The following is a 23,513-nucleotide window of genomic DNA, read 5'->3' as shown; positions in this document are numbered from 1 at the left end:
AGTGAGCACAAGGAGCTGGTTTAGAATGGGGTGGGGTGGGGTGGGGCGGGGGGAGGAAGGCCTCTCAGGAAGTGCTGGTTAAGATGACACCCAGAGAAAGGGAGCCAGTGGAGGAAGACCAGCCCAGGCAAAGGCCCGGAGCGGGTCAGCCACCTGGTCCCCTCCTAGACTGAGTTCCCCGAGTTTCCACTCTTCTCTGCTTCCTCGGTGCCCTGCACACACTTGGCACTCAGCAGATGCCTGTTGGCGTGCATCGGTCCCAGCTCCCTGGCATTCCTCCCCCTGGGGTGGAGCAGCCCCTGCACGCCTGAACTTGCCCCTAGATCTAAGCAGCTTTCCTCGCTCACGTAATCAGGAGGATGGGATTTGACAAGGACGTGCCAGGGTTTCCATGAGATCAGGCAAAGCCCTGGGGTAACGGCGAGGGTGGGCCCCTTCTTCTGCCAGAAGAAGGGTGGGGGGTATGGAGCCAGAGCCCTCCAGCCCGCCCCTGCTGCACCCGGGATTGCCAGGGAGAAGCACCTGCCGTTCATGCGGTCTTGCGGTTTGCTGTTCGTTGAGGGCTTACTGTGTGCCAGGTGCTTGTCTCAGTTCCTATAATCCTCAGGGTGACCCAGTTAAGTCCCCCAGGGGAAGGTGAGGCCTGCAAGGCTCAGAGAGGCCAAATGACTAGCTCAGGCTCACCTGGTTAATGAGCAGTAGGGTCTGGGCACCAACCCCGATCGGTCTGACGTCAACATGCACATTCTTTCCCAGACCCACCAGCTCCCACCAGGTGCCCCCTCCTCGGTCGGGCCAGGGAGTGTGGGTTTAGCTGCCCTGACCGAGTCCCCAGGGCCATCAGAGCCAAATGCGTGACCTTCAGCCATGTTTCTGGAGAGCTTGGGGTCTGACCCGGGCAGAGAGGAAGACCTGGGGGACCCTGGCTCAGCCCTGTATCTCCTGATCTCCTCGTCCTGCACCCATGAATTCACCGCTCCCAAGCCCTTCCTGTCTAACCAGCTCTCATCCCCAGACATGCCTCAGCTTCTTGCTCTGTCTGGCTATTTGCTCTGTTTTCTCACCAGGTCAGCCCCAGGAGGGCAGGAGTTCTTTGTCTTGCTCACATCTGTGCCCCCAAGACCTGGCACACGATAGATGCTCAGGAAACATTTGTTGAGTAAATACGTGGGTGAATGGCTTCCAGTCCTGTTCTTTGGGCCCTGGGATTCAGACCCATCCATCCTGCCACAATTACTATCTGTGTGTGGACTGCTGCCTAGTATATATTATGATGTGGGGGTGTGTGTTAGTGACTCAGTGGTGTTCAACTCTTTGTGACCCCATGGATGGTAGCCCACCAAGCTCCTCTGTCCATGGGATTTCCCAGACAAGAATGCTGGAGTGGGGTTGCCATTCTCTTCTCCAGGGGATCTTCCCAACCCAGGGATTGAACCCAGGTCTCCTGCATTGCAGATGGATTCTTTACCATCTGAGACACCTGGGAAGCCTATATGTGTGTGTGTGTGTGTTTGTGTGTGTATATATATATATATATATATGGTTTGGATGCTTAAAAACATTTGAAATCCGCCACATTAAATGAATGCAGTGGTCACACAGCCTGTGGGGACGTCCACACTTGGCCTAAATGTCCTTCGTTGAGCCCCTGATACGCTCCTGGTGCCAGCTGGGCGCTGCCCCCTGCAGAGGCATTCCCAGGGGCTCACAGTGGGCACACGTATGCACGCATGAGCACAGGGGGAAAGAGAGGAGGAAACATACACGATATTTACACGCAGAGGAGAGTCAGGAGGACTCTCAGCCTCCCTTCCCGGCCGGCACCCCTCCTTCCCCCTAAGTCTGGCACGGATTTGGAATGTGTAATAACAGCCTACAGGGCAAATGAGAACAGGGAGTGATCGCGATCCCCAACCACAGAGAACGCCAGTGTTTGGGGAGGGGACTGCCACAGAGCAGGCTGTGTGTGTCCGCTTGTGAACAGGCGTGTGCGTGCACGCTAGTGTCTGTACACACTTGGGTTGTGCGCTGTGGAGGGAGTCCAGGGTTGGGAGTCCAGAGTCCAGTTCTTCAAGGTCGCTCACTCTGTGTGGCGTCATCTCAGCGGCCCCAGTTTTCTCAGCTGTGAAATGGGAGCATTGCAACCTTGCTCACCAGGCCCCGGTGGATTAACTGAGGGAGAGGCTGGGAGGACTTGGTGAATGTTAATAAGGACTGTGGACGCATGGCTGTAGGACCACCCCATGCGTGTACCTGGGGAGGGTGGGTATGCTGGGATTGTATCATAATGGCGATGATGATTCAATTATTTGTCAAGGGGCCTCCCTGGTTAAGATGCTTAACCGGGTGCTTCCACTGCAGTGGGCAGAGGTTCGATCCCTGGTCAGGGAACTAAGATCCTGCATGCTGCACAATGTGGCCAGAAAATAGACCAAAAAAAACCAAAACATTTGTCAGGTGCTTATTAGGGGCCCAAGAGACACCTGACCTGCCCATTAACCTATAGGATAGAAGCTGTTTTGCAGCCCTCATTTTGTATGCAGGGAAACTGAGGCTCAGAGAGGTTAGCATGGGCTGATGGTAGTAATCCTCTCGAGGGGCCGTTGTGCACCTTGAACAAGATACTCTAAGGGTTTGGTGTGGCACCCGGCCCCCAGGCCATGCTGTCAACTGAGGGGTTAGGGTAGCCCAGCCTCCACAGCCAACTGCCTGGGTTTGAGTCCTGGGTTTGTCACTAAGGGCTTCCCTGGTGGCTCAGATGGTAAAGAAGTTGCCTGCGATGCAGGAGTGCTATGCTGTGCTTAGTTGCTCAATCATGTCCAACTCTTTGCAACCCCATGGTCTGTAGCCCTCCAGGCTCCTCTATCCATGGGGATTCTCCAGGCAAGAATACTGGAGGATACTACAGTGGGTTGCCATGCCCTCCTCTAGGGGATTTTCCGAACCCAGGGATCAAACCCAGGTCTCCCACATTGCAGGCGGATTCTTTACCATCTGAGCCACTAGGGAAGCCCAAGAGTACTGGAGTAGGTAGCAGCCTATCCCTTCTCCAGGGGAACTTCCCAACCCAGGAATCGAACCAGGGTCTCCTGCATTGCAGGCAGATTCTTTACTAGCTGAGCTACCAGGGAAGCCCTGCAATGCGGGAGATCCAGGTTCAGTCCTTGAGTTGGGAAGATTCCCTTGGAGAAGTAAATGGCTACCCACTGCAGTATTCTTGCCTGGAGAATTCCATGGACAGAGGAGCCTGGCGGACTACAGTCCATGGGGTCACAAAGAGTGACTGACACTTTTACTTTCACTTTTTCTGGCACTCACCTGCAATGTGCCCTCAGGCAAGTCACTTAACCTCTCAGAGCCTCAGTTTTCCTCATCTGTGAAAGGAGTATTACAGGAGTACCTACCTCCAGAGGTAGATCTCTCAACCTCAGCACTGTTTTCTGGCTGGATAGTTCCTCGTGGCAGGCACAGTCCTATGCCTTGTAGGGTGTCTGGTGCTACCCCTGGCCTTGACTCACTAGATGCCATTAGCCCTCTCTCCTCTGCAGTGTGACAACCAAGCATGTTTCTGGATATTGCCCAGTGTCCCTGAGGACCCGAGGCGCCCCGGCTGAGAACCACTGGTCTAGGGTTCCAGGGAGGACCAGGCGAAAGCATGTGTGTGAAGCACTTGGGCCCCCAAGAGCCCCATGATCATGGTGATGATGGGGGTTTAGTTCATAATTATCGCTTCACCATAATTAATACGCTGACATTGATCCCTGTTTGCCTTGTCAAGGCTAATGGCAGTGAGTGAGTGACTGAGTGGGGATTTGAACCTGGGGCTGGCTGACTCCAGACCCCCTGTTGTGGAGCCCCAGAAACCCTGGATGCTGTCTGAGCTGAGATTTCTTAGGGGAAGGGGTACAGGCATGGTGGGGGCTGGAGGGGCTGCCTCATCTGGCCCCCACCTTGGGTGGAGGGTGTCTGGAACCCTGTGGGGACCTGGGAGGGGGTGCAGTAATTAAGAAGTATGTGCCTAAACTCCTTCTCTTCCCCTGACCCTGGGGTCCCCACTGAGGTGAGCAGGACTGTGCCTGGGGAAGTCTAATCTCCCCCTCAGTGCCTGCACCCTGGTGGACAGCCCTCCCTGCCTCAACATACCCCCATTCCTGCGTCACAGAGCTGGGATCCAGGGGGCAGCCCCTAGGGGGTCTTCATTACCCGCCTGGCAGGTGGATTGGAACTAATGTCTCCTGACTCATACTAGGCACCGGCACCCAGTGCGTGCTTCAAATTCTTGAAGGCACTTGGCATCTCCCAGGCTTTAGGAGGTGTTGTGGTTACCCTGGTTTTACAGGTGGGGAACTGAGAGGAAGTGATTTGCCCAAGATCTCACAGCTGCTGACTAACCAGGGCCCAGAGGGGAACCCCATCGACCTGCTGGAAGGGTAAAACCGATTTCAGCACCTGTGCACCTAGCCCTTTCTTCCCTCTCTGATTGTGCTCATCGACAGCCCCCGGGTTAATCCCAGGGTCAACACTGGACATGCCCGATCTCATTTAATTCTTCCTGCAAATGTATGAGAAAGCTACTACTATTGTACCCATTTTATAGATAAGGAGACTGAGGCTTGGGACACTCTCTCAAGGTCATGCTACACAGAAATAGCTTAGCTGGGATTAGAACCCAGGCCGGGAAAAGTCTAAAGTCCAGGCTCTGCCTCCCCATTTGTGCCCAGAGTGGGGCCCGTCCGAGACAGGAGCTCTGACCCTCTGTGTGCCCTGCTGTGCCCGCCAAGAGAGGCCTCTTACAGGGGCCCTCGCCTTCTCTCCTGGCAACCAAAACCAAACAAGGTGGGGACCAATCTTTATTTGTTCTTCTGCTAATGTGCGCGGAGGGAGAGATGTAGAAAAGAGAGTTTTGCAGACATTTCTCTGCAGCCCGGGCGGGATGTGAGAAGTTCCAGGAAACTCGCCCTTGGTGTCCAGCCCGCCCCGTGCGTGCTGCAGAGGGCAGGGGGCTGACAGCCAGCAGGCCCTGGTCCCTCCCTTGCCCTTCTCCTGGCTAAACATTGGGCCTGGGAGCCAGAGAGACTTGGGTTCACGTCCAGCTCTTCTCCTTGCAAGCTGTGTGACTGGCCCTCGTCAAGCTCCATTCTCCTCACCTGACAAACGAGAATAGAGACCACCTTTGTCATCAGGTCGTGTGTCCGTGTGGCACCCCTCAAGGGGCCGGGGTGCAGGCATGGACAGGCAGAGGCCTTCCCTGCCCTCTGGTACTCACAGCCCAGGATTAACTAATCCCATGAACACATGGTCGGGGGGGCTTCCCAGAGGAAGCAGCACGAGCTGGGAACACAGGTGGGCAGGAGCTAACCAGGCAAAGAGGGGAGGGAAGGGGTCAGCGCTCGGCACTGGGGAGCAGAGTTTGGGCACGGCTAACTGAACGCTCAGAACCTCAGTTTCCTATTCTGTGAAATGGGGTCATAATGATGACACTGGGAAGCTGAAGGCGACTGACTCCCACAATGAGTGCATGTGTATTTGCTGAGCACCTAGTGTGCCTGCAGCATGTGTTCAATGGTTTTAGTAGGTGCTTTCTGTGTGGCAGGCACAGCACAGGCCACTGGATCGCATGTGCTCTGCTTCATCCCCATTTCACAGATGAGGAAACCAAGGCTGTGAACCATCAGCTTTCCTATCATATGGTGGCTAAATGCGGAACTTGGATTCAAACCCTGCTCTGGGTGCTCCAAAGCTGGTTTGGTTGGCCAGGAGTAAGCCCTAGGCTCTATGTTTGGGGACCTGGTGTGATTCTGAGGCCCTTCCTTCTCCAGCTGATGTCCAGGGTAGCTGGACGCGAGGCGGGCGTGTGTTTCCAGGTCCCTGAATGGGGCTCCTGTTGCAGCTCCTGCGGGGGCTGGCGGCCAACCACATCTGGGAGTGGCCGCCCTGCACCCCTGTCATTACAAGGTTGGCTTGAAGCAGCTGGCAGCAGCGCTGTTTGCCCGCGGGGGGGGGCTTCCTGGAGCCGGCCTGACGCCCCTCCCGTTCCCTTGCAGGCCGAGCCGTGTGGACGGGTCCCCAGGGCAGCATGGCGGATCCTGGTGAAGGCCCTCGTGGGGGGCCAGGGGAGACAGCCGAGTCCCCCGGGGATGAGAGTGGGCCCCCCGGCGGGGAGGCCTTCCCCCTGTCATCGCTGGCCAACCTGTTCGAGGGGGAAGACGGCTCCCCGTCGCCCTCGCCGGCTGATGGTGGTCGCCCCGCCGGCCCAGGCGACGGGCGACCAAACCTGCGCATGAAGTTCCAGGGCGCCTTCCGCAAGGGGGTGCCCAACCCCATCGACCTGCTGGAGTCCACCCTGTACGAGTCCTCGGTGGTGCCCGGGCCCAAGAAGGCGCCCATGGACTCGCTGTTTGACTACGGCACCTATCGTCACCACCCCAGTGACAACAAGCGGTGGAGGAGGAAGGTCATAGAGTGAGTATTGCTGGCTGCCTGGCCAAGGGTCTCCTCTGTATTGAATTCGCCCATCCACCCATCCATCCACCCACCCACCCTTCATCTACTCATTCATTCATCCAGCTACCTGTCTTTCCACCTAGCCATTCACTCGTCCAGTCCATCCATCCATCTGTCCACCTGTCCATCATCGACTCCCTCAAGTACCTGTCTGCCCTTCTATCCATCATCTAGTCGTCCTCTCATACCACCCGTTTTCCGTTTGTCCACTGTTTACTCTCCAAACAGCCATCCATTCTTCTATCTACTCTCCGTTTCTATTCATCCAGCCAGTCAGCTATCAAACTATTCATCATTCATTCATTTATTCCATTTCCATATCTCTCTTTCGTTATTTCTCTTTCCTTCTCTCTTTCTCTCTTACCAGCTACCCGCCTTTCCACCTGTCCATCCGTTTGTCCAGTTTATCCTCCATCATCACTCATTCGGATACCTATCGACCCATCTATTCATCTGCCATCTCTCTGTCTAGCCATCTCCACATGAAAACCCGTTAGACCCTACTCAGGCCTCTGTGTGTGTCTGGAGGAGTCTTGAAGTCTGCGTATGTCCTTCTGTCCCCTCATGCTGATCACAGACTCCTTTACGCCCCTGGATGAAGCCCAGCCACCTTCTCAGCCCCCGCTTGGTCAGGAGCTGTCTGTCTCCTTTGTTTATTTACCGAGTCATCGGTTTGTTCAGTGAAGGTTTTTGGGCCACCCACCACATGCCAGGTTAGGGGAGGGGTTGGCCCTGGGGCTCCAGGAATGAGCCAGGCCAGATGCTGCCCCTGCTTAGCTTAGGTACTGAGTAACTGTCACTGGCACTTTCAGTTTGGAGGGCAGAACACTTAATAAGCAAGTGAGTAGACAGTTCACTTTGGACTTATCTGGTGATCCAGTGGTTAAGACTCCATGCTCCCAATGAAGGGAGTATGGGTTCAGTCCCTGCTCAGGGGAGATCACGCATGCTGCTTGGTCAAAAAGAAAGAAAGAAAGAAAGAAAGAAAGAGTTGACTCTGGGAGAAGGAAATGGCAACCCACTCCAGTATTCTTGCCTAGAAAAGTCCATGGACAGAGGAGCCTGGCGGGCTGCAGTCCATGGGGTTACATGACTGAGCCCGCATGCATGAGGAGGGTGGAGGGAGATGGGTTGGTAGCAATAAACTGGTAGAATTGAAAAAAAATAGTTCACTCTGGGGGAGGTGCTGAGGTGAGAGAGGGAGCTGATACAGGAAACATAATCCAGGTGGACTTCCTGGAGGAGCTGGCATTTAAGCCCAAAGCTAAGGAGTGAGAAAGGGCAGCCACTCAGGGGATTCATTGGAAAAGCTCCTGATTCTGGGAAAGATTGAGGGCAGGAGGAGAAGGGGATTACAGAGAATGAGATGGTTGGATCTCATAGACTCAATGGACATGAGTTTGAGCAAACCCCGGGAGATGGTAAAGGACAGGGAAGCCTGGCGTGCTGCAGTCCATGGGGTTGCAAAGAGTCGGTCATGACTGAGTGACTGAACAACATTCCAGGTGGAGGCTGGAGAAGCTTGAGGTCTCCAAGGAGCGCAGTCTGCAAGCTGCTGGATGAACTTTGTAAGCTCCACTCAGAAGTGGAGACAGGCCCAGGACTGTAAGGTGCCCCGGCGCCCGATCTCTTTGGAAGGTTGCATTGCAAGCTGGTGGGCTCTTCGTCTCCCTTTCCCCCTCTTTCAGGCCCTCATCCCCACCACTACCTCAGACAGCTAGAGCTGATGGCTCTGGAGGGGCTGCAGAGGAGTTGGAGGGGGGTGCGGCTGAGCACTTGAGGTCTTCAGAGACCCTGAAGGCTGCCTCAGTGAGGATGGGGGTGGGGCAAGGGTGTTCTTTTCATTCTTTGGCTCAAAGGTCACAGTTCAGGAGCAGATGAAATGGGGGCTGCCCTAGCCTGTGTGCCCCCCACCCCAGTGTCCAGAAGCACCTCTTCTCCCTTCCCTGGCGCCCTGTCGCTGGAGGCCCCGTCCTGGGGGGCAAGGTCTGGGCCCGGGAACAGCTCGGTGACCCCTTGGCCCTGGGCCCCGCCTCCTGTCTGGCTCCCTCTCTGCTCCCCTCCACTCTCCCGTTCGCACGCTGTCCTCCTCTCCTGTCCGTCCTGTCTTCATTCACAGCCTCCTCCTGCCTCTGTGTGTGCTGGGCGCTGGGTGGGTGAGCACGCGACACAGAGTGTCCCTGCCCTCGGTGCCCCTGGGCTAGCTCTGCGCCAGCTTTTTGTCTCTCAAAACCTAGCGCACAGTAGGTGCCCAGTGAACGCTTATTGAATGGCTGATTGACTGTCTGTTTTTTTCCCTTCTTTCCTTCTCCATCAATTCTCCTCCCCCAGCCCTCCCCACCTTATTCTTTCTCCACCCGCCTCTGCAGCTCAGCGTTTCTTCCACACATACAGGCTCCGGACACCCAGTAGCACTAAATAATAACAGGAACAGCAGCTAACGTTTACCAGCGTTGACTGTGGTGGGGCCTTGAGCTAAGCATCTACGTGCACGGCCTCATTTGTCTCAAATGTTTGTTGAATGAATAAATCAAGCACTGAGTGATTTGAATAAATGATAGAGTTGCTTTATCTTTTAGTCTGGTGTTCCTCCTTTCTGTCCTTAGTATCTTTGTCTCTTCCAATCTCTGGCTTATTAAGCACTTATAAATGACAAAGAGATGGATGGATGGGTGGGTGAATGGGTGGGTGGGTGGAGGGATGGAAGCATGGATGGGTGGGTGGATAGATGGATGGGTGAATGGATGGGTAGAGGGGTGGGAGTGTGGGTAGTGGATGGATAGGTAGATGGATGGGTGAGTGAATGGGTGGATGGTTGGATGTATGAATGCATGGATGGATGTTTGGATAGATGGATGGGGACCTTGGGAGCTTCTGTCTGTCTCCACCCAGCACACAGTAGGTGCTAGGTACAGTGTTGGGGTAAAACATTCCTGTGTCTCCAGATGTCTCTCCCCTCTTAGCCTGGCCCCTCCCTAGGGCTCCAGCTGCCCTCCCCTACAATCCTCCAGCCTCTAAGGCTGGAGACCATGAGGGTGGGCAGGGGATGAGCCCTCCTATCACCCCGCTTCCTCCCCCTTCAGGAAGCAGCCACAGAGCCCCAAAGCTCCCGCACCCCAGCCGCCTCCCATCCTCAAAGTCTTCAACCGGCCTATCCTCTTTGACATCGTGTCCCGGGGCTCCACCGCTGACCTGGATGGGCTGCTCCCCTTCTTGCTGACCCACAAGAAGCGCCTCACGGACGAGGAGTTCCGGGGTGAGCCACCCAAGAATAGCAGGCAGGCCAGCTGGGGCTTGGGGGAGGCCTGGCGTCGGGGGCCCCCTTTCCCGTCAGCATCTTCTCTTGGGTCAGTGGGCTGCACTAGCAAGGAAGAGCACTGGACAGGGAGTCTAGTCCTGTGTGTCCTTTCCCATATTACTTAACCTCTCTGGGCCTTGGCTGCCTTTCTTCATTCAGCCTTTATTGATGGAAAGTGTCATAGGTAAGCAAGGTCACATTACAGGCTGTTTCTTTACCATCTGAGCCACCAGGGAAGCCCAGAGTCTACACACCTGGGCTCAGATCCCACCTCTACCACTTAAGGGATCCTTGGCCTCTCTGAGCCTCAGTTTCCTCATCTGTACCCTGGGGAATAATCACAGCATAGCCCTGGCCTCTGCGGACAGAGAATCCCATAGTGCCGCGCACAGGCAGCCAGGGTCCCAGAAGCCCCTGTCCTGTCTGGGGGAGCTCTGGAAGGGGTTGCAGGTCATTCCTGCTTCTGCTCTCCAGGTTCAAGCCCCGCCCCTGCCCAATTTTCTGGCTCCCCACTGTAGACTGGAGCCCAGTCCCCTGCCCTGGGACGTAGCCCAGACAGCTCCCTCCAGGCTCGTCCAGGCTCAAACATCCGCCCCAGGGCACTGGCTCCCTCCGCTGCCCCGGCCTCTCTGCACATCTGGGAGGGGAGCCTGTGAACCCCTCCACCCAAGTCAGCCACATACTGTGTGCCAGGTACCAGGTGAGCTGTCGTTAACTGGCCAAATGACCCCACAAATCAATATAAAATGTCAAGAACTGTGACCTGCCAGGAAGGAGGGCCTGTCTCAGGTGGGCCGGCCACAGTAACAGGGCTGACGACGCTCCAGGGAGATCAGGTATTTGGAGACTTTAGGTATTTCAAGCAAATTAAGCGCCTAAATAGGCTGACCAGGTCTGCAGTGTATTTTTCACATATACCTTTACCAGCCAGACTCTCTGAACATCAAAATGATACTCTGCTGTATCACTGTGTCCATCAGAAGAGAATTACCGGACTTACAAAAAGCGTTCATTCATGGTGCCCAGCCAGGGCGCAGACAGTGTGGCCTTGTGTGGGGCATGAGGTTACAGTTGTAGGGGGATGGGGTCCCCCTCTCCCCTCAGAAGGTCTCCATGATGCTGCCAATCTCATTTGGAGATCAACCACATATAAGCCCTGGCCAAACAGCCCCACCTAGCCCCCCAAGTTCACCATGCAAAAGTGGGGAGATTTGGGGTAGAGGGAGCCCCTGTGAAACAGAGATCGTGGTGCTTTGCCTTTGGTGAGCAGCGCCAGGCTGGACTTGCCAAGACTTCTGGTTTTTCCTGAGTTAAGGACTGGGTCTCTGAGCACAGGCTGAGTTCGGGCAAGTGGGTCTGCGTGAGCCTGGGTGGGGGGCTCTAAGACCGGCTGGGGGGAGGTCCCTGACATTGTACCGAATAAGGCAGGTGTAGAGGGGGACTTACTGTGAGGCCCACTACTTAGGCTTCAGGACCCTCTCTTGCTCTGGCCCCCAGTACATCCGTGGACCTAACTTGGAATTTGTAGTTGTGTGTTCATTTTCATAAACAGGATCCCCAAATTGCATGTCTCGAGCTCCGCAAACACTGGCTGCACCCCTGCATGTTTTTCTAGCCAGAGGTTCATGAGCTCATTAGGGGAGTCAGTGACCACCCCCTCAAAAGTTGGACAACCTCCAACAGAAGTTTATTTAGGGCCCCTGGCTCCAGCCTCCCCAGTGGACAAAGCCACTTCGCCACCTGGTGGTGGAGTCCTGTGACTGCAGCCACGCCTGATTTCTGGCTGAGCCCTGTTCTTGGCTTCTTATCCCAGGACCCAGGTTGGCAGCCCCGCACCCTGCTACAGTCCAAATCAACGGTGTGGTCCCACATCCTACATAAACCACTTGAACCCTTGTGGTTTGGAATTCCTTGCAGTGCACAGCATGCCCCTTCACTGAATGTGTATTTACTCAACAAGTGGTTATTGGGCACCTAACAAGCGTCAGGAGTGGTACTGGCCTGGGGCAAAAAATGATGAACAAAGCAGACTTGACCTCAAGTTTCTCTCAGTCTCGGGGGTGAGACCGACATTGATTAAGCAATCACAGAAACAAATACACAATTACAACCTGTAACTGTGTGTCCACAAAGAAGCTGTGTTGGAGGATTTGACTTGATCAGGAAAATCTGGGAGAGTTTCTGGGAGGAGGCGACACTTGAGCTGAGTCTGAATGAATTAGAGTTAGCCAGGTAAAAACTGGAGAAGGCAATGGCGCCCCACTCCAGTACTCTTGCCTGGAAAATCCCATGGATGGAGGAGCCTGGTAGGCTGCAGTCCATGGGGTCGCTAAGAGTTGGACACGACTTCACTTTCACTTTTCACTTTCATGCATTGGAGAAGGAAATGGCAACCCACTCCAGTGTTCTTGCCTGGAGAATCCCAGGGATGGCGGGGCCTGGTGGGCTGCCGTCTATGGGGTCGCACAGAGTCGGACACGACTGAAGCGACTTAGCAGCAGCAGCAGCAGGTAAAAACAGGTGGGGGAGGATTAGAGAGAAGGTTAAAAATCAGCATGTGCAAAGGCCCTGTGGCTGACCATGACCAGAGTTGAACTCAGTTGCTATGTGGAAAGTGGATTCAAGGATATCCAGAGAGGCTTTCCAGGATTCAAGGATGTCCAGAGGAAACCAGGCAGGTGTCCTGGGCATGTGAGAGAGATGCTGGCTGGGCCAGGTTGGTGGCAATGGAGATGGAGAGTGGTGGAGGGCTTGGAGAAACAGGTGAAACTGGTGGGGACTCACTGGGGGAGAGGGTGTGTGCCAAGGGTAAGATGAAGGCGAGGGACAGAGGTTTAGGCTGGCTAGGGACACCAGTGTCTAAGAAGGGGACACGTGCAGACCGGGTTGGGGTTTGGGGAATGCAAGATGATGAGGTCAGCATGGAGAGTTGCGACAATTCTAATTTTCTAATTCCCTGTCAGTTAGGAAACGGAATGATCCACCTCCAGGCTCGTGGGTCTGAGCAGACTCCCCAGGGCCCTGGGCCAGCATTCGGCACGCCCCCCCCCCCCCCCCCCCCCCCCCCCGCCCACCAGCTTATGCAGATGGAAAGCTGAAGTCTGTTATTATTCAATACATAGTTACCTGCTGTTGACACTGGGCTGGGCGCCAGGGATGTAGCAAGAAATAGCCAGAATGAGGTTTGAGCAACATCACTCCTAGGGGCGGTGGGACTGGAATTCAGGTCTCTCTGCGTCCGCAGGTTTTTCCCGTTCTCTCCACTGATTCCAGGTATCTAAGGAGAGTCTCGAAAGCATTTCTGGTAGAATAATAACTGCAACCGTATGACTTACTGAGAATGCCTGTCTACCTGGTCCTGGGCTCATCAACAGCTATCTATTAGCCTATGATTTCCCTTTATAGGCTCAATGTAGACAGGAAATGAAAGCGGAGAAAAGGTCACACACAAATCAGAAATGGGGAGCAAAGCCTGATGTGAGCCCCAGGGATCCTGGCTCCAGAGCCAGCCCCTCAGCCCACCACTGCCTCTCCCACTCCCTGTCCCGTTCCTGGGCCCCTTCCTGCATCGGGCTGTGTTGCCCTGTGCCTGGTTAAAAGCCAGTTCTCTTTTCATTGACTCTCTCTTTTAAAGATATAAATCCACTCACATCACCATAAAAATTAATACAAGGGAAAGAAAATTGCAAAGGGACATTAGTAAGCATTAGGGGGAGGTGTTAAAGACCTCTTAGTACCAAACGGAGACTGACTTCACGGGAGAGATTTGACAAGGGGCTGACACCTTGCACACTTGGGCTTTTGCTGTTTTTATTGCTGCCTCTGCAGGAGCCCCCAAATCCTCTAAGATAGTTTCCTGTCTATTATGGCTCACAGCCCCTACTTCGGGAAACGCTGCACTCCCTCTCCTCCCCTCTAGGGGCGCTACTGCACCCGCTTCATGGGTAAAGGATCTGTGTTCAAGCAAAGACTGCCTCCTGGGTCTGTTTTTAGAGGTTCCCAGACCTCATTACCAGATTAAAGGCTCTGAGAAGTCCTGTAGTGAAGACATGGCGGCAATTGGCTTTGATTAACTCAGCATTCCCCCCTTTTATCTGATTTTTTAAAAATCCCCTCCAGGGACGTCTTCCAAAGAAGGGGGCCTGGGTTTAATCCTTGGTTAGGAAGCTAGATCCTGCTTCTGCAAATAAACCAATGCAGACAAATAAATATATATATATTTTAAATGGTCCATATTTAAGAAAAGTCCTTCCAAATATGCTTTGGTAAGTACCATGTCTCTACAGGCTGCAGCTTCCCATGTTTTAAAGAACTTCTGCTCCTCTGAGTTTCTTTGACCTTCTTAGTACCCTGGGGTGGGGTTGGGGAGCAGATAGGGGCCGGGCTCAGGAAGGAGAACACAGCCAGGACCTCTGGCTCCCTGCCCAGTGCCCTGTCCCCTGCTGCCCAGCAGTTTGGGCCTCGGGCCGAGCACTCCTCTTGTTGGACGTGTCTCCCCGCAGAACCGTCCACCGGGAAGACCTGCCTGCCCAAGGCCCTGCTGAATCTGAGCAACGGCCGCAACGACACCATCCCCGTGCTTCTGGACATCGCCGAGCGCACGGGAAACATGCGGGAATTCATCAACTCGCCCTTCCGAGACATCTACTACCGAGGTAGGGCCCTGGGCCGGGCGGGAGAGGGGCTCCTTCTTCACTTGTCCAGCCCCTCCCCACCCCCAGCAACACCTCATTTCAGCCTGGGCCACGAGTGCCAGCATGTCCTGGAACCAGTTGTCGAATGAATGAACGAATGGACTGAAGAACAACAATAACTACCCCTTCCAACTTTTAAATTCTGAGTTTCAGAATTGAAGGTTCCAAGGTTCTCGCATGTAATGAGCCAAAGGCGCTGTGAACCTGGAATCCCGGACCCAAGATGCTCTGGTTTGGAGACTCTGAGGCTTTGTGACAACAGTCCTGTGAGCCAACAGCTCGAAAAGGCAGAGGTGTCACCAGGCCCAGCTCCCCGGGTCGAAATTCTGAGATCCATGAATCCACCTCGACGTTTCGCATTCCTGGATGTCAGATTCAGAGGCTGTGAATTTTGTGTCCCAAATCCTGTTAGACCACGATGCCATTGTTTCCTCTGGCGTGAAAGGCTCTTACGAGTCTGCAACGTCTCCACATTTGGGGTCCTCCAAGTCAGATATTCCGTGAGCCTAAACTCTTGCGGGTGTGACGCAGCAGGTCTGGGACCTCAGGCCTCAGAGACTCCACGTCCGGGAACATCTGAAGGTCCCTTGCTGCCCTGGGGTGGATCTCCACCTTCTGCGCCCCAGCGCCCCCCACACCTGGTCAGGGCTGTGCGCCCGCCCACCCCCCAGTGACAGTCCCCCACCCACTCCCAGGCCAGACCGCCCTGCACATCGCCATCGAACGCCGCTGCAAACACTACGTGGAACTGCTGGTGGCCCAAGGAGCCGACGTCCATGCCCAGGCGCGGGGCCGCTTCTTCCAGCCCAAGGACGAGGGCGGCTACTTCTACTTCGGTGAGGAGGGGCCTGGTGGGGGCTGGGGCACACGGAGCCGAAGCTGGGGGCCGCGGAGGGTACCCGGTGGTGCTGGCAGTCCTGACACCTCCCCAGATACCCAGGGCTGCGCTGACCGCAGGCCCAGATGGAGCCCAGGGCACAGGCCGCCTCGTTGGTCTTGGTCACTGAGGTCTCACCTTTGAGGAGTGGAGCGTCACCTCGCTTGCCTGAGCCTCAGCTGTCCCGTCCGTGCTGTGGGCATCGTAATGGGATCAGAGGGCTGTGGTGGGCTGTCCCCTCCGCCCCCCAACACACCTCATCACTCGCATCCTCTGGTCTGACTTAAGCTGGCACTGATGGTCAGATGCAGGGTCCAAATGGCATCACTACCATGGCCCAGTTGGACCCAGGAAAGATTTTAAATTTCACCCCTGCTTAGACACATGTTATTCGGGGTTCAGGGACAAAGTTCCTCAAAGAGTCCCTCACAGCCTCCATGTCACGTGGCCAGGCCTCAAATAGCCACATCCGCCTCCCCGGGGACATCGCCCCCAGACGGTTGCAGTCGGCCAGGGCTGGTTCACATTGGCCGTGGGCGCTGTGTCCATCGTCACGGCATCTCCCCGGGGAGGGCCCCGCCCCTGACCCGGCCCCCCGACTGCCTGCCCCGCAGGTGAGCTGCCCCTGTCGCTGGCTGCCTGCACCAACCAGCCCCACATCGTCAACTACCTGACGGAGAACCCGCACAAGAAGGCGGACATGCGGCGCCAGGACTCGCGCGGCAACACGGTGCTGCACGCGCTGGTGGCCATCGCCGACAACACCCGCGAGAACACCAAGTTCGTCACCAAGATGTACGACCTGCTGCTGCTCAAGTGTGCCCGCCTCTTCCCCGACAGCAACCTGGAGGCCGTGCTCAACAACGACGGCCTCTCGCCCCTCATGATGGCTGCCAAGACGGGCAAGATTGGGGTGCGTGTGGGGCCGGGGCACCGTACACACACACACACACACACGAGGGAGGCTGCAGCTGACGCGTGTTATTAATGTGCACATTCGCCTCCCATCCTGCCCACCCCAGAGTGCAGAAGTTCTAGCTCAAGAACTTGCTGTGGCTCCCTATTGTCCAGCAAGGCTGTTCGACTTCATCCCAGAGCCTCTCTGCTCATCCCACCCTGCTGGATGCTCACCGCCCCACTCCCACCAGCCAGGGCATGCCACTGACAGAGAGCTGCGCCCCAGAGCTGTAGCCCTGCAGTACTCCTCTGCCCTCCATGGCCGGGGTTGTGGCTCAGCCCCTAACCTGCTGTGTGGCCTCAGGGAACATCCTCCTTTTCTCTGAACCTCTGTTTCCTCATGGGGGCTTCCCTGATCGTTCGGCGGTAAAGAATCCACCTGCAGTGCAGAAGACACGAGTTCAATCCCTGGGTCAGGAAGATCTCCTGGAGCAGGAAATGGCAACCCACTCCAGTATTCTTGTCTGGAGAATCCCATGGACAGAGGAGCCTGGCAGGCTACAGCCCATGGGGTCACAAAGAGTCGGAAACCACTGAAGCAGCTTAGCACGCATGCTATTAGCTCATCTGTCAAACAGGATGGTGAGGGCAAGAATTAAACCAGGTGATGTAAGGAAAGCATCCAGCAGGTGCTCAGTAAATGTTTTCCCTCACCCATCCTGCTCTCTGGGGAGGTGCTATTTGCTGGAGTCCCTCCCATGTGAGTGGCCCCGCGGCAGTACCCCTGCCCACGGCCCCCCAAAACCCCCTGATCCTACTCCTCCCACACAGATCTTCCAACACATCATCCGTCGGGAGGTGACAGATGAGGACACCAGGCACCTGTCGCGCAAGTTCAAGGACTGGGCCTACGGGCCGGTGTACTCCTCGCTCTACGACCTCTCCTCCCTGGACACATGTGGGGAGGAGACCTCTGTGCTGGAGATCCTGGTGTACAACAGCAAGATCGAGGTGGGCGCAGGGCAGGAGGGGCCAGAGCAGTGAGTTTGTGGACTGGGTGCAATAGAAGAGGCCAACTGAGTGCCCAGAATGGCATCTGGCAAGGGCGGGAATGGCAGGATTGTTAGGGTCAGACTTCAGGGGCACGCAGGACTGGCTTAGGAGCCTGGCGCTGTAAGTGACATGCTGTGTGACTCAGGACAAACTCCCCAATCTCTCTGAGTCCCAGCTTCCTCTTTGGTACCATGCAGATAAAAATAGAGCATTTCCCATTGGGTTGCTGGGGGGACCAAATGAACAGCCGGGCGCAGAGTAAACATTATGTGTCAGCTATTATCATTAGCATTTGTTATATGAAGTTTTTAAAAGCTCTTTTTTTAACTTAGCAGTATTTTATGAACATCGTTCTGCACCATTAAATATTCTTCTGCAGTATCATTGCTGCGTGGAAATGTACCACATTCTAATTAACCATTCCTCTATTCTTGGTCATTTGAGTTTGTTTCTGCACTTAACTATCAGGAATAACATTGCAGTGGCATCTTTGTGGCTACATCAGTGCACATATCCTTGATGATAAAGAAACTCAAGTCCTTAAAGAGACAGGATGCTGCACAAATGGGGCAGAAAGCCCTGGGGCCTGCATACAGAAGGTCTTCCTTCTAGCCCCAGCTCTGTGAGTTTGGACAGATGCCTTCTCATACTGGAGCTCACTTCCCTCATCTTTCAAATCAGTGACCAACCTGATTTAAACTGGGGGTGGTGGTAAGTTTTAGCATCTCGGCTGCAAACTCTGATTGATTGGTAGTGTCTGCCCAGGAAACTGTATAGAGAACTATTGTGTGGGACTCAATTATTGCTGTCTGTCCTGGGTTCAGACTTGGAAAATTGTGGTGAGTCAAGTATTTATCATCCTGGGGCTAAATTTCCCAGTTCCCACTTCCTGAATCAGAATGTCTGAGGTTGAAACCCAGGGGTTTATTTATTTATTTGCACTAAAAATTTTTTGGCTGCAGCATGCAGGAACTTAGTTCCCTGACCAGGGAATCTAATTCGTGCCCCCTGCCTTGGGAGTTCGGAGTCTAAACTACTGGACTGCCAGGAAAGTCCCCAGGGATTTATGTTTTTTAACAAGCTCCATAGGTGATTTTGGTGCCAGCAACTTGGCAACTTCCACTGATTAGAGTTTGGGGACCATAGGAATAGATGTTCTTTCAGGAGCTTTCTAGCTCTGGGTTCTGTGTGTCTAGAACAGGCTAGAAAGGTAAGTTGGGACAGAACTGGGCAGAGCCTCAAATGCTGAGCCCAGAAGTCTGGGTGTCTGAAGAATGGGTCAGGAGGAGAACGAGCTCTTGGGGCAGAGGGTGGGGGAAGGCACACTGGAGTCAGCCTGCCCACCCCCTGCCCACCCTGCTCCCCCACAGAACCGCCATGAGATGCTGGCCGTGGAGCCCATCAACGAACTACTGCGGGACAAGTGGCGGAAGTTCGGGGCCGTCTCCTTCTACATCAACGTGGTCTCCTATCTGTGTGCCATGGTCGTCTTCACCCTCACCGCCTACTACCAGCCTCTCGAGGGCACTGTGAGTGGCCGCGAGGGCCACAGGAGCTGGGGCACAGCTGGGCCCCCTGTGGGAGGGGCTGGAGAAGGCTTGGAACAGGGTGGGAAGGCGCCCCCACGCCCAGGGGGAGGAGGGTGAAGGAGGAGGCTCCATGGACCCAGAGGCTGGGATGTTGGGGAACATCTGGATTTGGAGGGGCTGGGTGAGGACTTGCGTGCCTCTTGCCCCCCAGCCGCCATACCCTTACCGCACCACAATGGACTACCTGAGGCTGGCCGGCGAGATCATCACGCTCTTCACTGGGATCCTGTTCTTTTTCACCAACGTGAGCACTTGGCCCCAGCCTTACCCTGCCTGGACCCACCTCTCTCTCCACCTCTTTAATCTGTTTAATGTTTGGCCACACCCCGTGGCACGGGGAGCTTCCCCACCAGGGCTCAGACCCATGCCCCCAGCATTGGGAATGCCGAGTCTTAACCACTGGACCTTCAGGGAAGTCCCCCTCCACCTCTCTTCACTCCACTGTCTGCTCCACGCTTCTGCTGATTCCATCTCTCTCACCCATCCCGTCCCCTCCTTCAGATCAAAGACTTGTTCATGAAGAAATGCCCTGGAGTGAACTCTCTCTTCATCGATGGCTCCTTCCAGCTACTCTAGTGAGTAGAGGTCCCTGGGGTGGCAGCTTCTGGGTGAGGAAGGTGGGGTTGGGAGGGACATCCTCGAGGTTTGGTGGTAGGGGGTGTGTGTGACTCTTATTAGGAGTGAACTCACCCAGCCTGATCAGCTACTGTAGCCCAAAGTCAGGCCATTGTCAAGTAAAAGAGTCCTCTGGTTAAAGCAAGATTCTGGTTGCTAGAGAGTTATCACTATATACACCATGGGTAGAAATAAATTTAACCTCTTACACTTGTGATTGATTGCTAATGTCTGCCAGGAGTGCCCATGTTAAGAATCTTAAGGCTGTGTCTGTGTTCAGTGGGAAAGAGTGCTGGGATTGATTAATGATGTCTGCCTGGGGCACAGGATGGATTGCTGCATGTGTGTTACATATTTTCCCTTTTTCCTAGAGTTAGAGAACAATGAAAATTCTGGGCGGTAGGACTCCACGCTTCCACTGTAGGTTGCACAGTTTGATCCCTGGCCGGGGAACTAGGATCTCACATGTCACATGGTAGGGCAAAAAAAAAAATTTCACTTAGCCACAAAATCTCCACTGAGAACTACTGAATCTTCCTCTAGCAACTACAAAGGACATCACTTTGGGATCTGGTAGGGCCCCAGGACAATTACACACACATCGGTTGGCAATTAACTTTGTTAAGCAATTATTTATTTAATTTTTTGGCTGCGCTGGGTCTGCGTTGCTGCATGCAGGCTCTCTGGCTGCGGCGAGCAGGGGCTACTCTCTCGTGGTGTGCGGGCTTTTCCTTGCGGTGGCTTCTCTGGTTGTGGAGCACAGGCTCAGAAGCTGTGGCACACAGGCTTAATTGCCCCGTGGCATCTTCCTGGACCAGGGATTGAACCCGTGTCCTCTGCATTGGCAGGCGCCTTCCTAACCACTGGGCCACCAGGGAGGCCTAGTTGCCAGTTAACTGAGGATTCTGGTTATCAGGATGCTGGGGAACCCCAGGAAGCCACATGGTCTCATGGTCTCTCTTCTGGGTGTCGTTGGGATGCCCTAGTACCTACAGGGCTTGGGGGCCTGCCTCCCTGTCCAGGGTCTCATTTCCCCCTCTCCCCTCTGGCTCCTCTCGTGCCCTCTGCTGCCCTGTAGCTTCATCTACTCCGTGCTGGTGATTGTCTCAGCGGCCCTCTACCTGGCGGGGATCGAGGCGTACCTGGCCGTCATGGTCTTTGCCTTGGTCCTGGGCTGGATGAACGCCCTTTACTTCACCCGCGGGCTGAAGCTGACTGGGACCTATAGCATCATGATCCAGAAGGTATGGGGCAGGCGGTTCCCCCTGGGCTTTGTGCGTCCTTGGAGGGAGCCACACACACCACATGTGCACAGAGAGTGCTGCTGGCCCCGAGGCTGCGGGGTGGTGTGGGGGCAGCGGGCAGGGCCTGGACATGGGGCGGGGCAGGGTGGAGCTGGAGAGAAGGTGTGGGATGAGGAGCTGGGAAAGCGAGAAACCACGTATCTCATCTCTGCCTCCTATTCCCACCGGGGTGTCTAGATCCTCTTCAAAGACCTTTTCCGCTTCCTGCTGGTCTACTTGCTCTTCATGATCGGCTACGCGTCAGGTGAGCCCCGGGTGCCCAGGCGGGCCTGGCGGGGGTGGCACCGGGGCTGGAGCCGCCGCCATGGTGTCTGGAGGAGAATATCCAGCATTTGTAGGGTTCTCATTGTGTGCCTGGCATTGAGCCAAGTCCTCTCCCATCCCTGCCTCGTTTAATCCTCCCAACAAGTCTATAAGGGAAGTGCGTTTCTTATGACCTTTTACAATTAAGGAAACTGAGGCTTAGATTAAGTAAGGTTAAATAACGTGCCCAAGTTCAAAAGCTAGGAAACGGTAAAACTGTCATCTTAGCTACTGTGACAAAAGAAGCCGCCCAAAAACTTAGTGACTTTAAACAACCACCCTTTTTATTTTTGGCTATGTCCTGCAGCATGTGGGATCTTAGTTCCCCAACCAGGGATTGAACCTGTGCCCCCTAAAGTGGAAACATGGAGTCTTAACCTCCAGGGAAGACCCCCAAACAGCCACCATTTATTATTATGCTCAAGTCCATGGGTCTGCTGGGTGCTTGTGCTGACCTGGGCCAGATTTGGGCTCCCGTGTCTGTGTTCGCTGGCGGATTGGCTGCAGCTGACTAGTGTAGCTAGGGCTGGCCTCCATTGGGAGTGACTTTGCTGTCTTCCTCGGGGTCACTCATCTCTAGCCAGCTAGCTTGGACTTGGTCACACGGTGGTCTGAGGGTTCCCAGATGTGAGCAGAAGTGTTCGAGGTCACTGACTGGCACAGCATCACTGTCTCTCTCACCTTATTGGCCAAAGCAAGCCTCAGCCTGATTCAAAGAGTGGGGAAACAGGGGAATTCCCTGGTGGTCCAGTGGTTAAGACTTAGCGCTTCCACTACAGGGGACCTGGCTTCAATCCCTGGTCTGGGAACTAAGATCCTATACATCATGCGAACAGCCAAAAAATAAAAAGAGTAAAAATCAAAGAGTGTGGAAATAGACTCTACCATCTTGGTGGCAGGAGCTACAAAGCCTCTACTAGGCTGTATCCTTGATGTTATGATGCCTTGGGAGCTCAGTGGCACATAGGGGCAGGACCAGGGTTGGGGCAGGTAATCAAGCTGTCGGGCTGGTCCCCAAGGGGCGGGTGACCGGCCATCCAACGCCCAGGATCCAAAAGGGAACAGGACTCGGAGGCTTCATCTGGGCTTCATGGGAAGGGATGTGCACCACAGTTAGCTGATGTCTGGAGGGGGTTACGGCCGTAGTGAGCATAGCTCTAGGGGCAGTCAAAGCTGGTGCCTGGTTTCACCTTCCTCCCTTCCTTTCTGTGCTGCTGTGAGCTGGGAAACAGGAACACGAGAGTGAGTCTGCCCCTGGAATGCTGGCATCCCAGACTCCCAAGACCTCTAAGAACAGTCAGCTCACTGAGGTTCTCCTAGCCTTAGCACCGTTGACATTTGGGGTCAGACAGTTCTCTGTGGTGGGGACTGTCCTGTACATGGTGACATGTTTGGCGGCATCCCTGGTCTTGACCCAATAGGTGCCCGTAGTGTCCCTTCTCCAATTGTGACACCAAAAATGTCTCTAAACCTGCCAAAGGTGCCCTGGGGGACAAATTATCCCCGGTTGAGAACCACTAGACTGAGTCCTGGGACCCTCTTTCTTGTTAATAAGAGTTTGTGGAAAGAGCAAAGGCTTTGCGTGCAGGAGGACCCAGATTCAACCACTGGCTTGGCTTCCACTCTGGGTGACCTTGGGCCAGCCTCCCCGCCCTCCCCAGGCCTCAGTGTTTCCCTCCATCAAATGGGAAGGGGCCTCCCTACCTCTCACCCTCCGTGACCGTCACTGCCGTCCCTCCCGCAGCCCTGGTCTCGCTCCTGAACCCGTGTGCCAACTTGAAGGTGTGCGATGAGGACCACGCCAACTGCACAGTGCCCACCTACCCCTCATGCCGCGACAGTGAGACCTTCAGCACCTTCCTCCTGGACCTCTTCAAGCTCACCATCGGCATGGGCGACCTGGAGATGCTGAGCAGCACCAAGTACCCCGTGGTCTTCATCATCCTGCTGGTCACGTACATCATCCTCACATTCGTGCTGCTCCTTAACATGCTCATCGCCCTCATGGGGGAGACAGTGGGCCAGGTGTCCAAGGAGAGCAAGCACATCTGGAAGCTGCAGGTGAGCCCGCCCCGCTGGCCACTCTGCCCCGGGGCCACCTGGCCTGCTGCACCTCCTCGGCCTGGCGCTCTGGACGAGCCGCACCACCCCGTTCCGTCTCCACTTCCCAGTCTGTTTAATGGGCACGAATAAAGCCTGCAGGTCTGTTTCCCAGAGCCACGTAGCGCATTTCCGGTGGCTTCTGCAGCTCAGCTTCCCTTGTGGTCCCATTCATGGGATGCAATCCCCCCAGCTCCAGGGAGGAAGCGCTCTGGGCACCGGAAATACTCAGAAAGCCTCACATTTCAGTGGGGGTTCCGCACGGAGCCCATGGGCAGC

The 23,513-nt window shown here is 55.1% G+C and overlaps 1 protein-coding gene across 3 annotated transcripts in view; it reads left to right on the top strand.

The window, feature by feature from the left end:
* TRPV4 (transient receptor potential cation channel subfamily V member 4) overlaps positions 1-23,513 on the top strand; it is a 38,820-nt gene that overhangs the window by 10,545 nt on the left and 4,762 nt on the right. For 2 of the 3 annotated variants that reach the window (XM_025267479.2, XM_006052920.3), the window contains exons 2-13: positions 6,045-6,462; positions 9,588-9,760; positions 14,305-14,457; positions 15,192-15,332; positions 15,988-16,286; positions 17,102-17,281; positions 18,694-18,852; positions 19,064-19,156; positions 19,414-19,487; positions 20,606-20,771; positions 21,009-21,075; positions 22,879-23,195. In XM_025267479.2, the coding sequence (XP_025123264.1) occupies positions 6,077-6,462; positions 9,588-9,760; positions 14,305-14,457; positions 15,192-15,332; positions 15,988-16,286; positions 17,102-17,281; positions 18,694-18,852; positions 19,064-19,156; positions 19,414-19,487; positions 20,606-20,771; positions 21,009-21,075; positions 22,879-23,195 (2,208 nt within the window). In that variant the 5' untranslated portion in view covers positions 6,045-6,076. Of the gene's footprint in view, positions 1-4,339; positions 4,431-6,044; positions 6,463-9,587; positions 9,761-14,304; positions 14,458-15,191; positions 15,333-15,987; positions 16,287-17,101; positions 17,282-18,693; positions 18,853-19,063; positions 19,157-19,413; positions 19,488-20,605; positions 20,772-21,008; positions 21,076-22,878; positions 23,196-23,513 lie in introns of all 3 variants that reach the window. The other variant, XM_044930050.1, reaches the window with a different exon arrangement.

This window comes from Bubalus bubalis, chromosome 17 (assembly GCF_019923935.1).
Source record: "Bubalus bubalis isolate 160015118507 breed Murrah chromosome 17, NDDB_SH_1, whole genome shotgun sequence".
NCBI lineage: Eukaryota > Metazoa > Chordata > Mammalia > Artiodactyla > Bovidae > Bubalus > Bubalus bubalis.
Note: the sequence above shows the minus strand (reverse complement) of the source record. Positions and strands in the feature narration are given on the sequence as shown.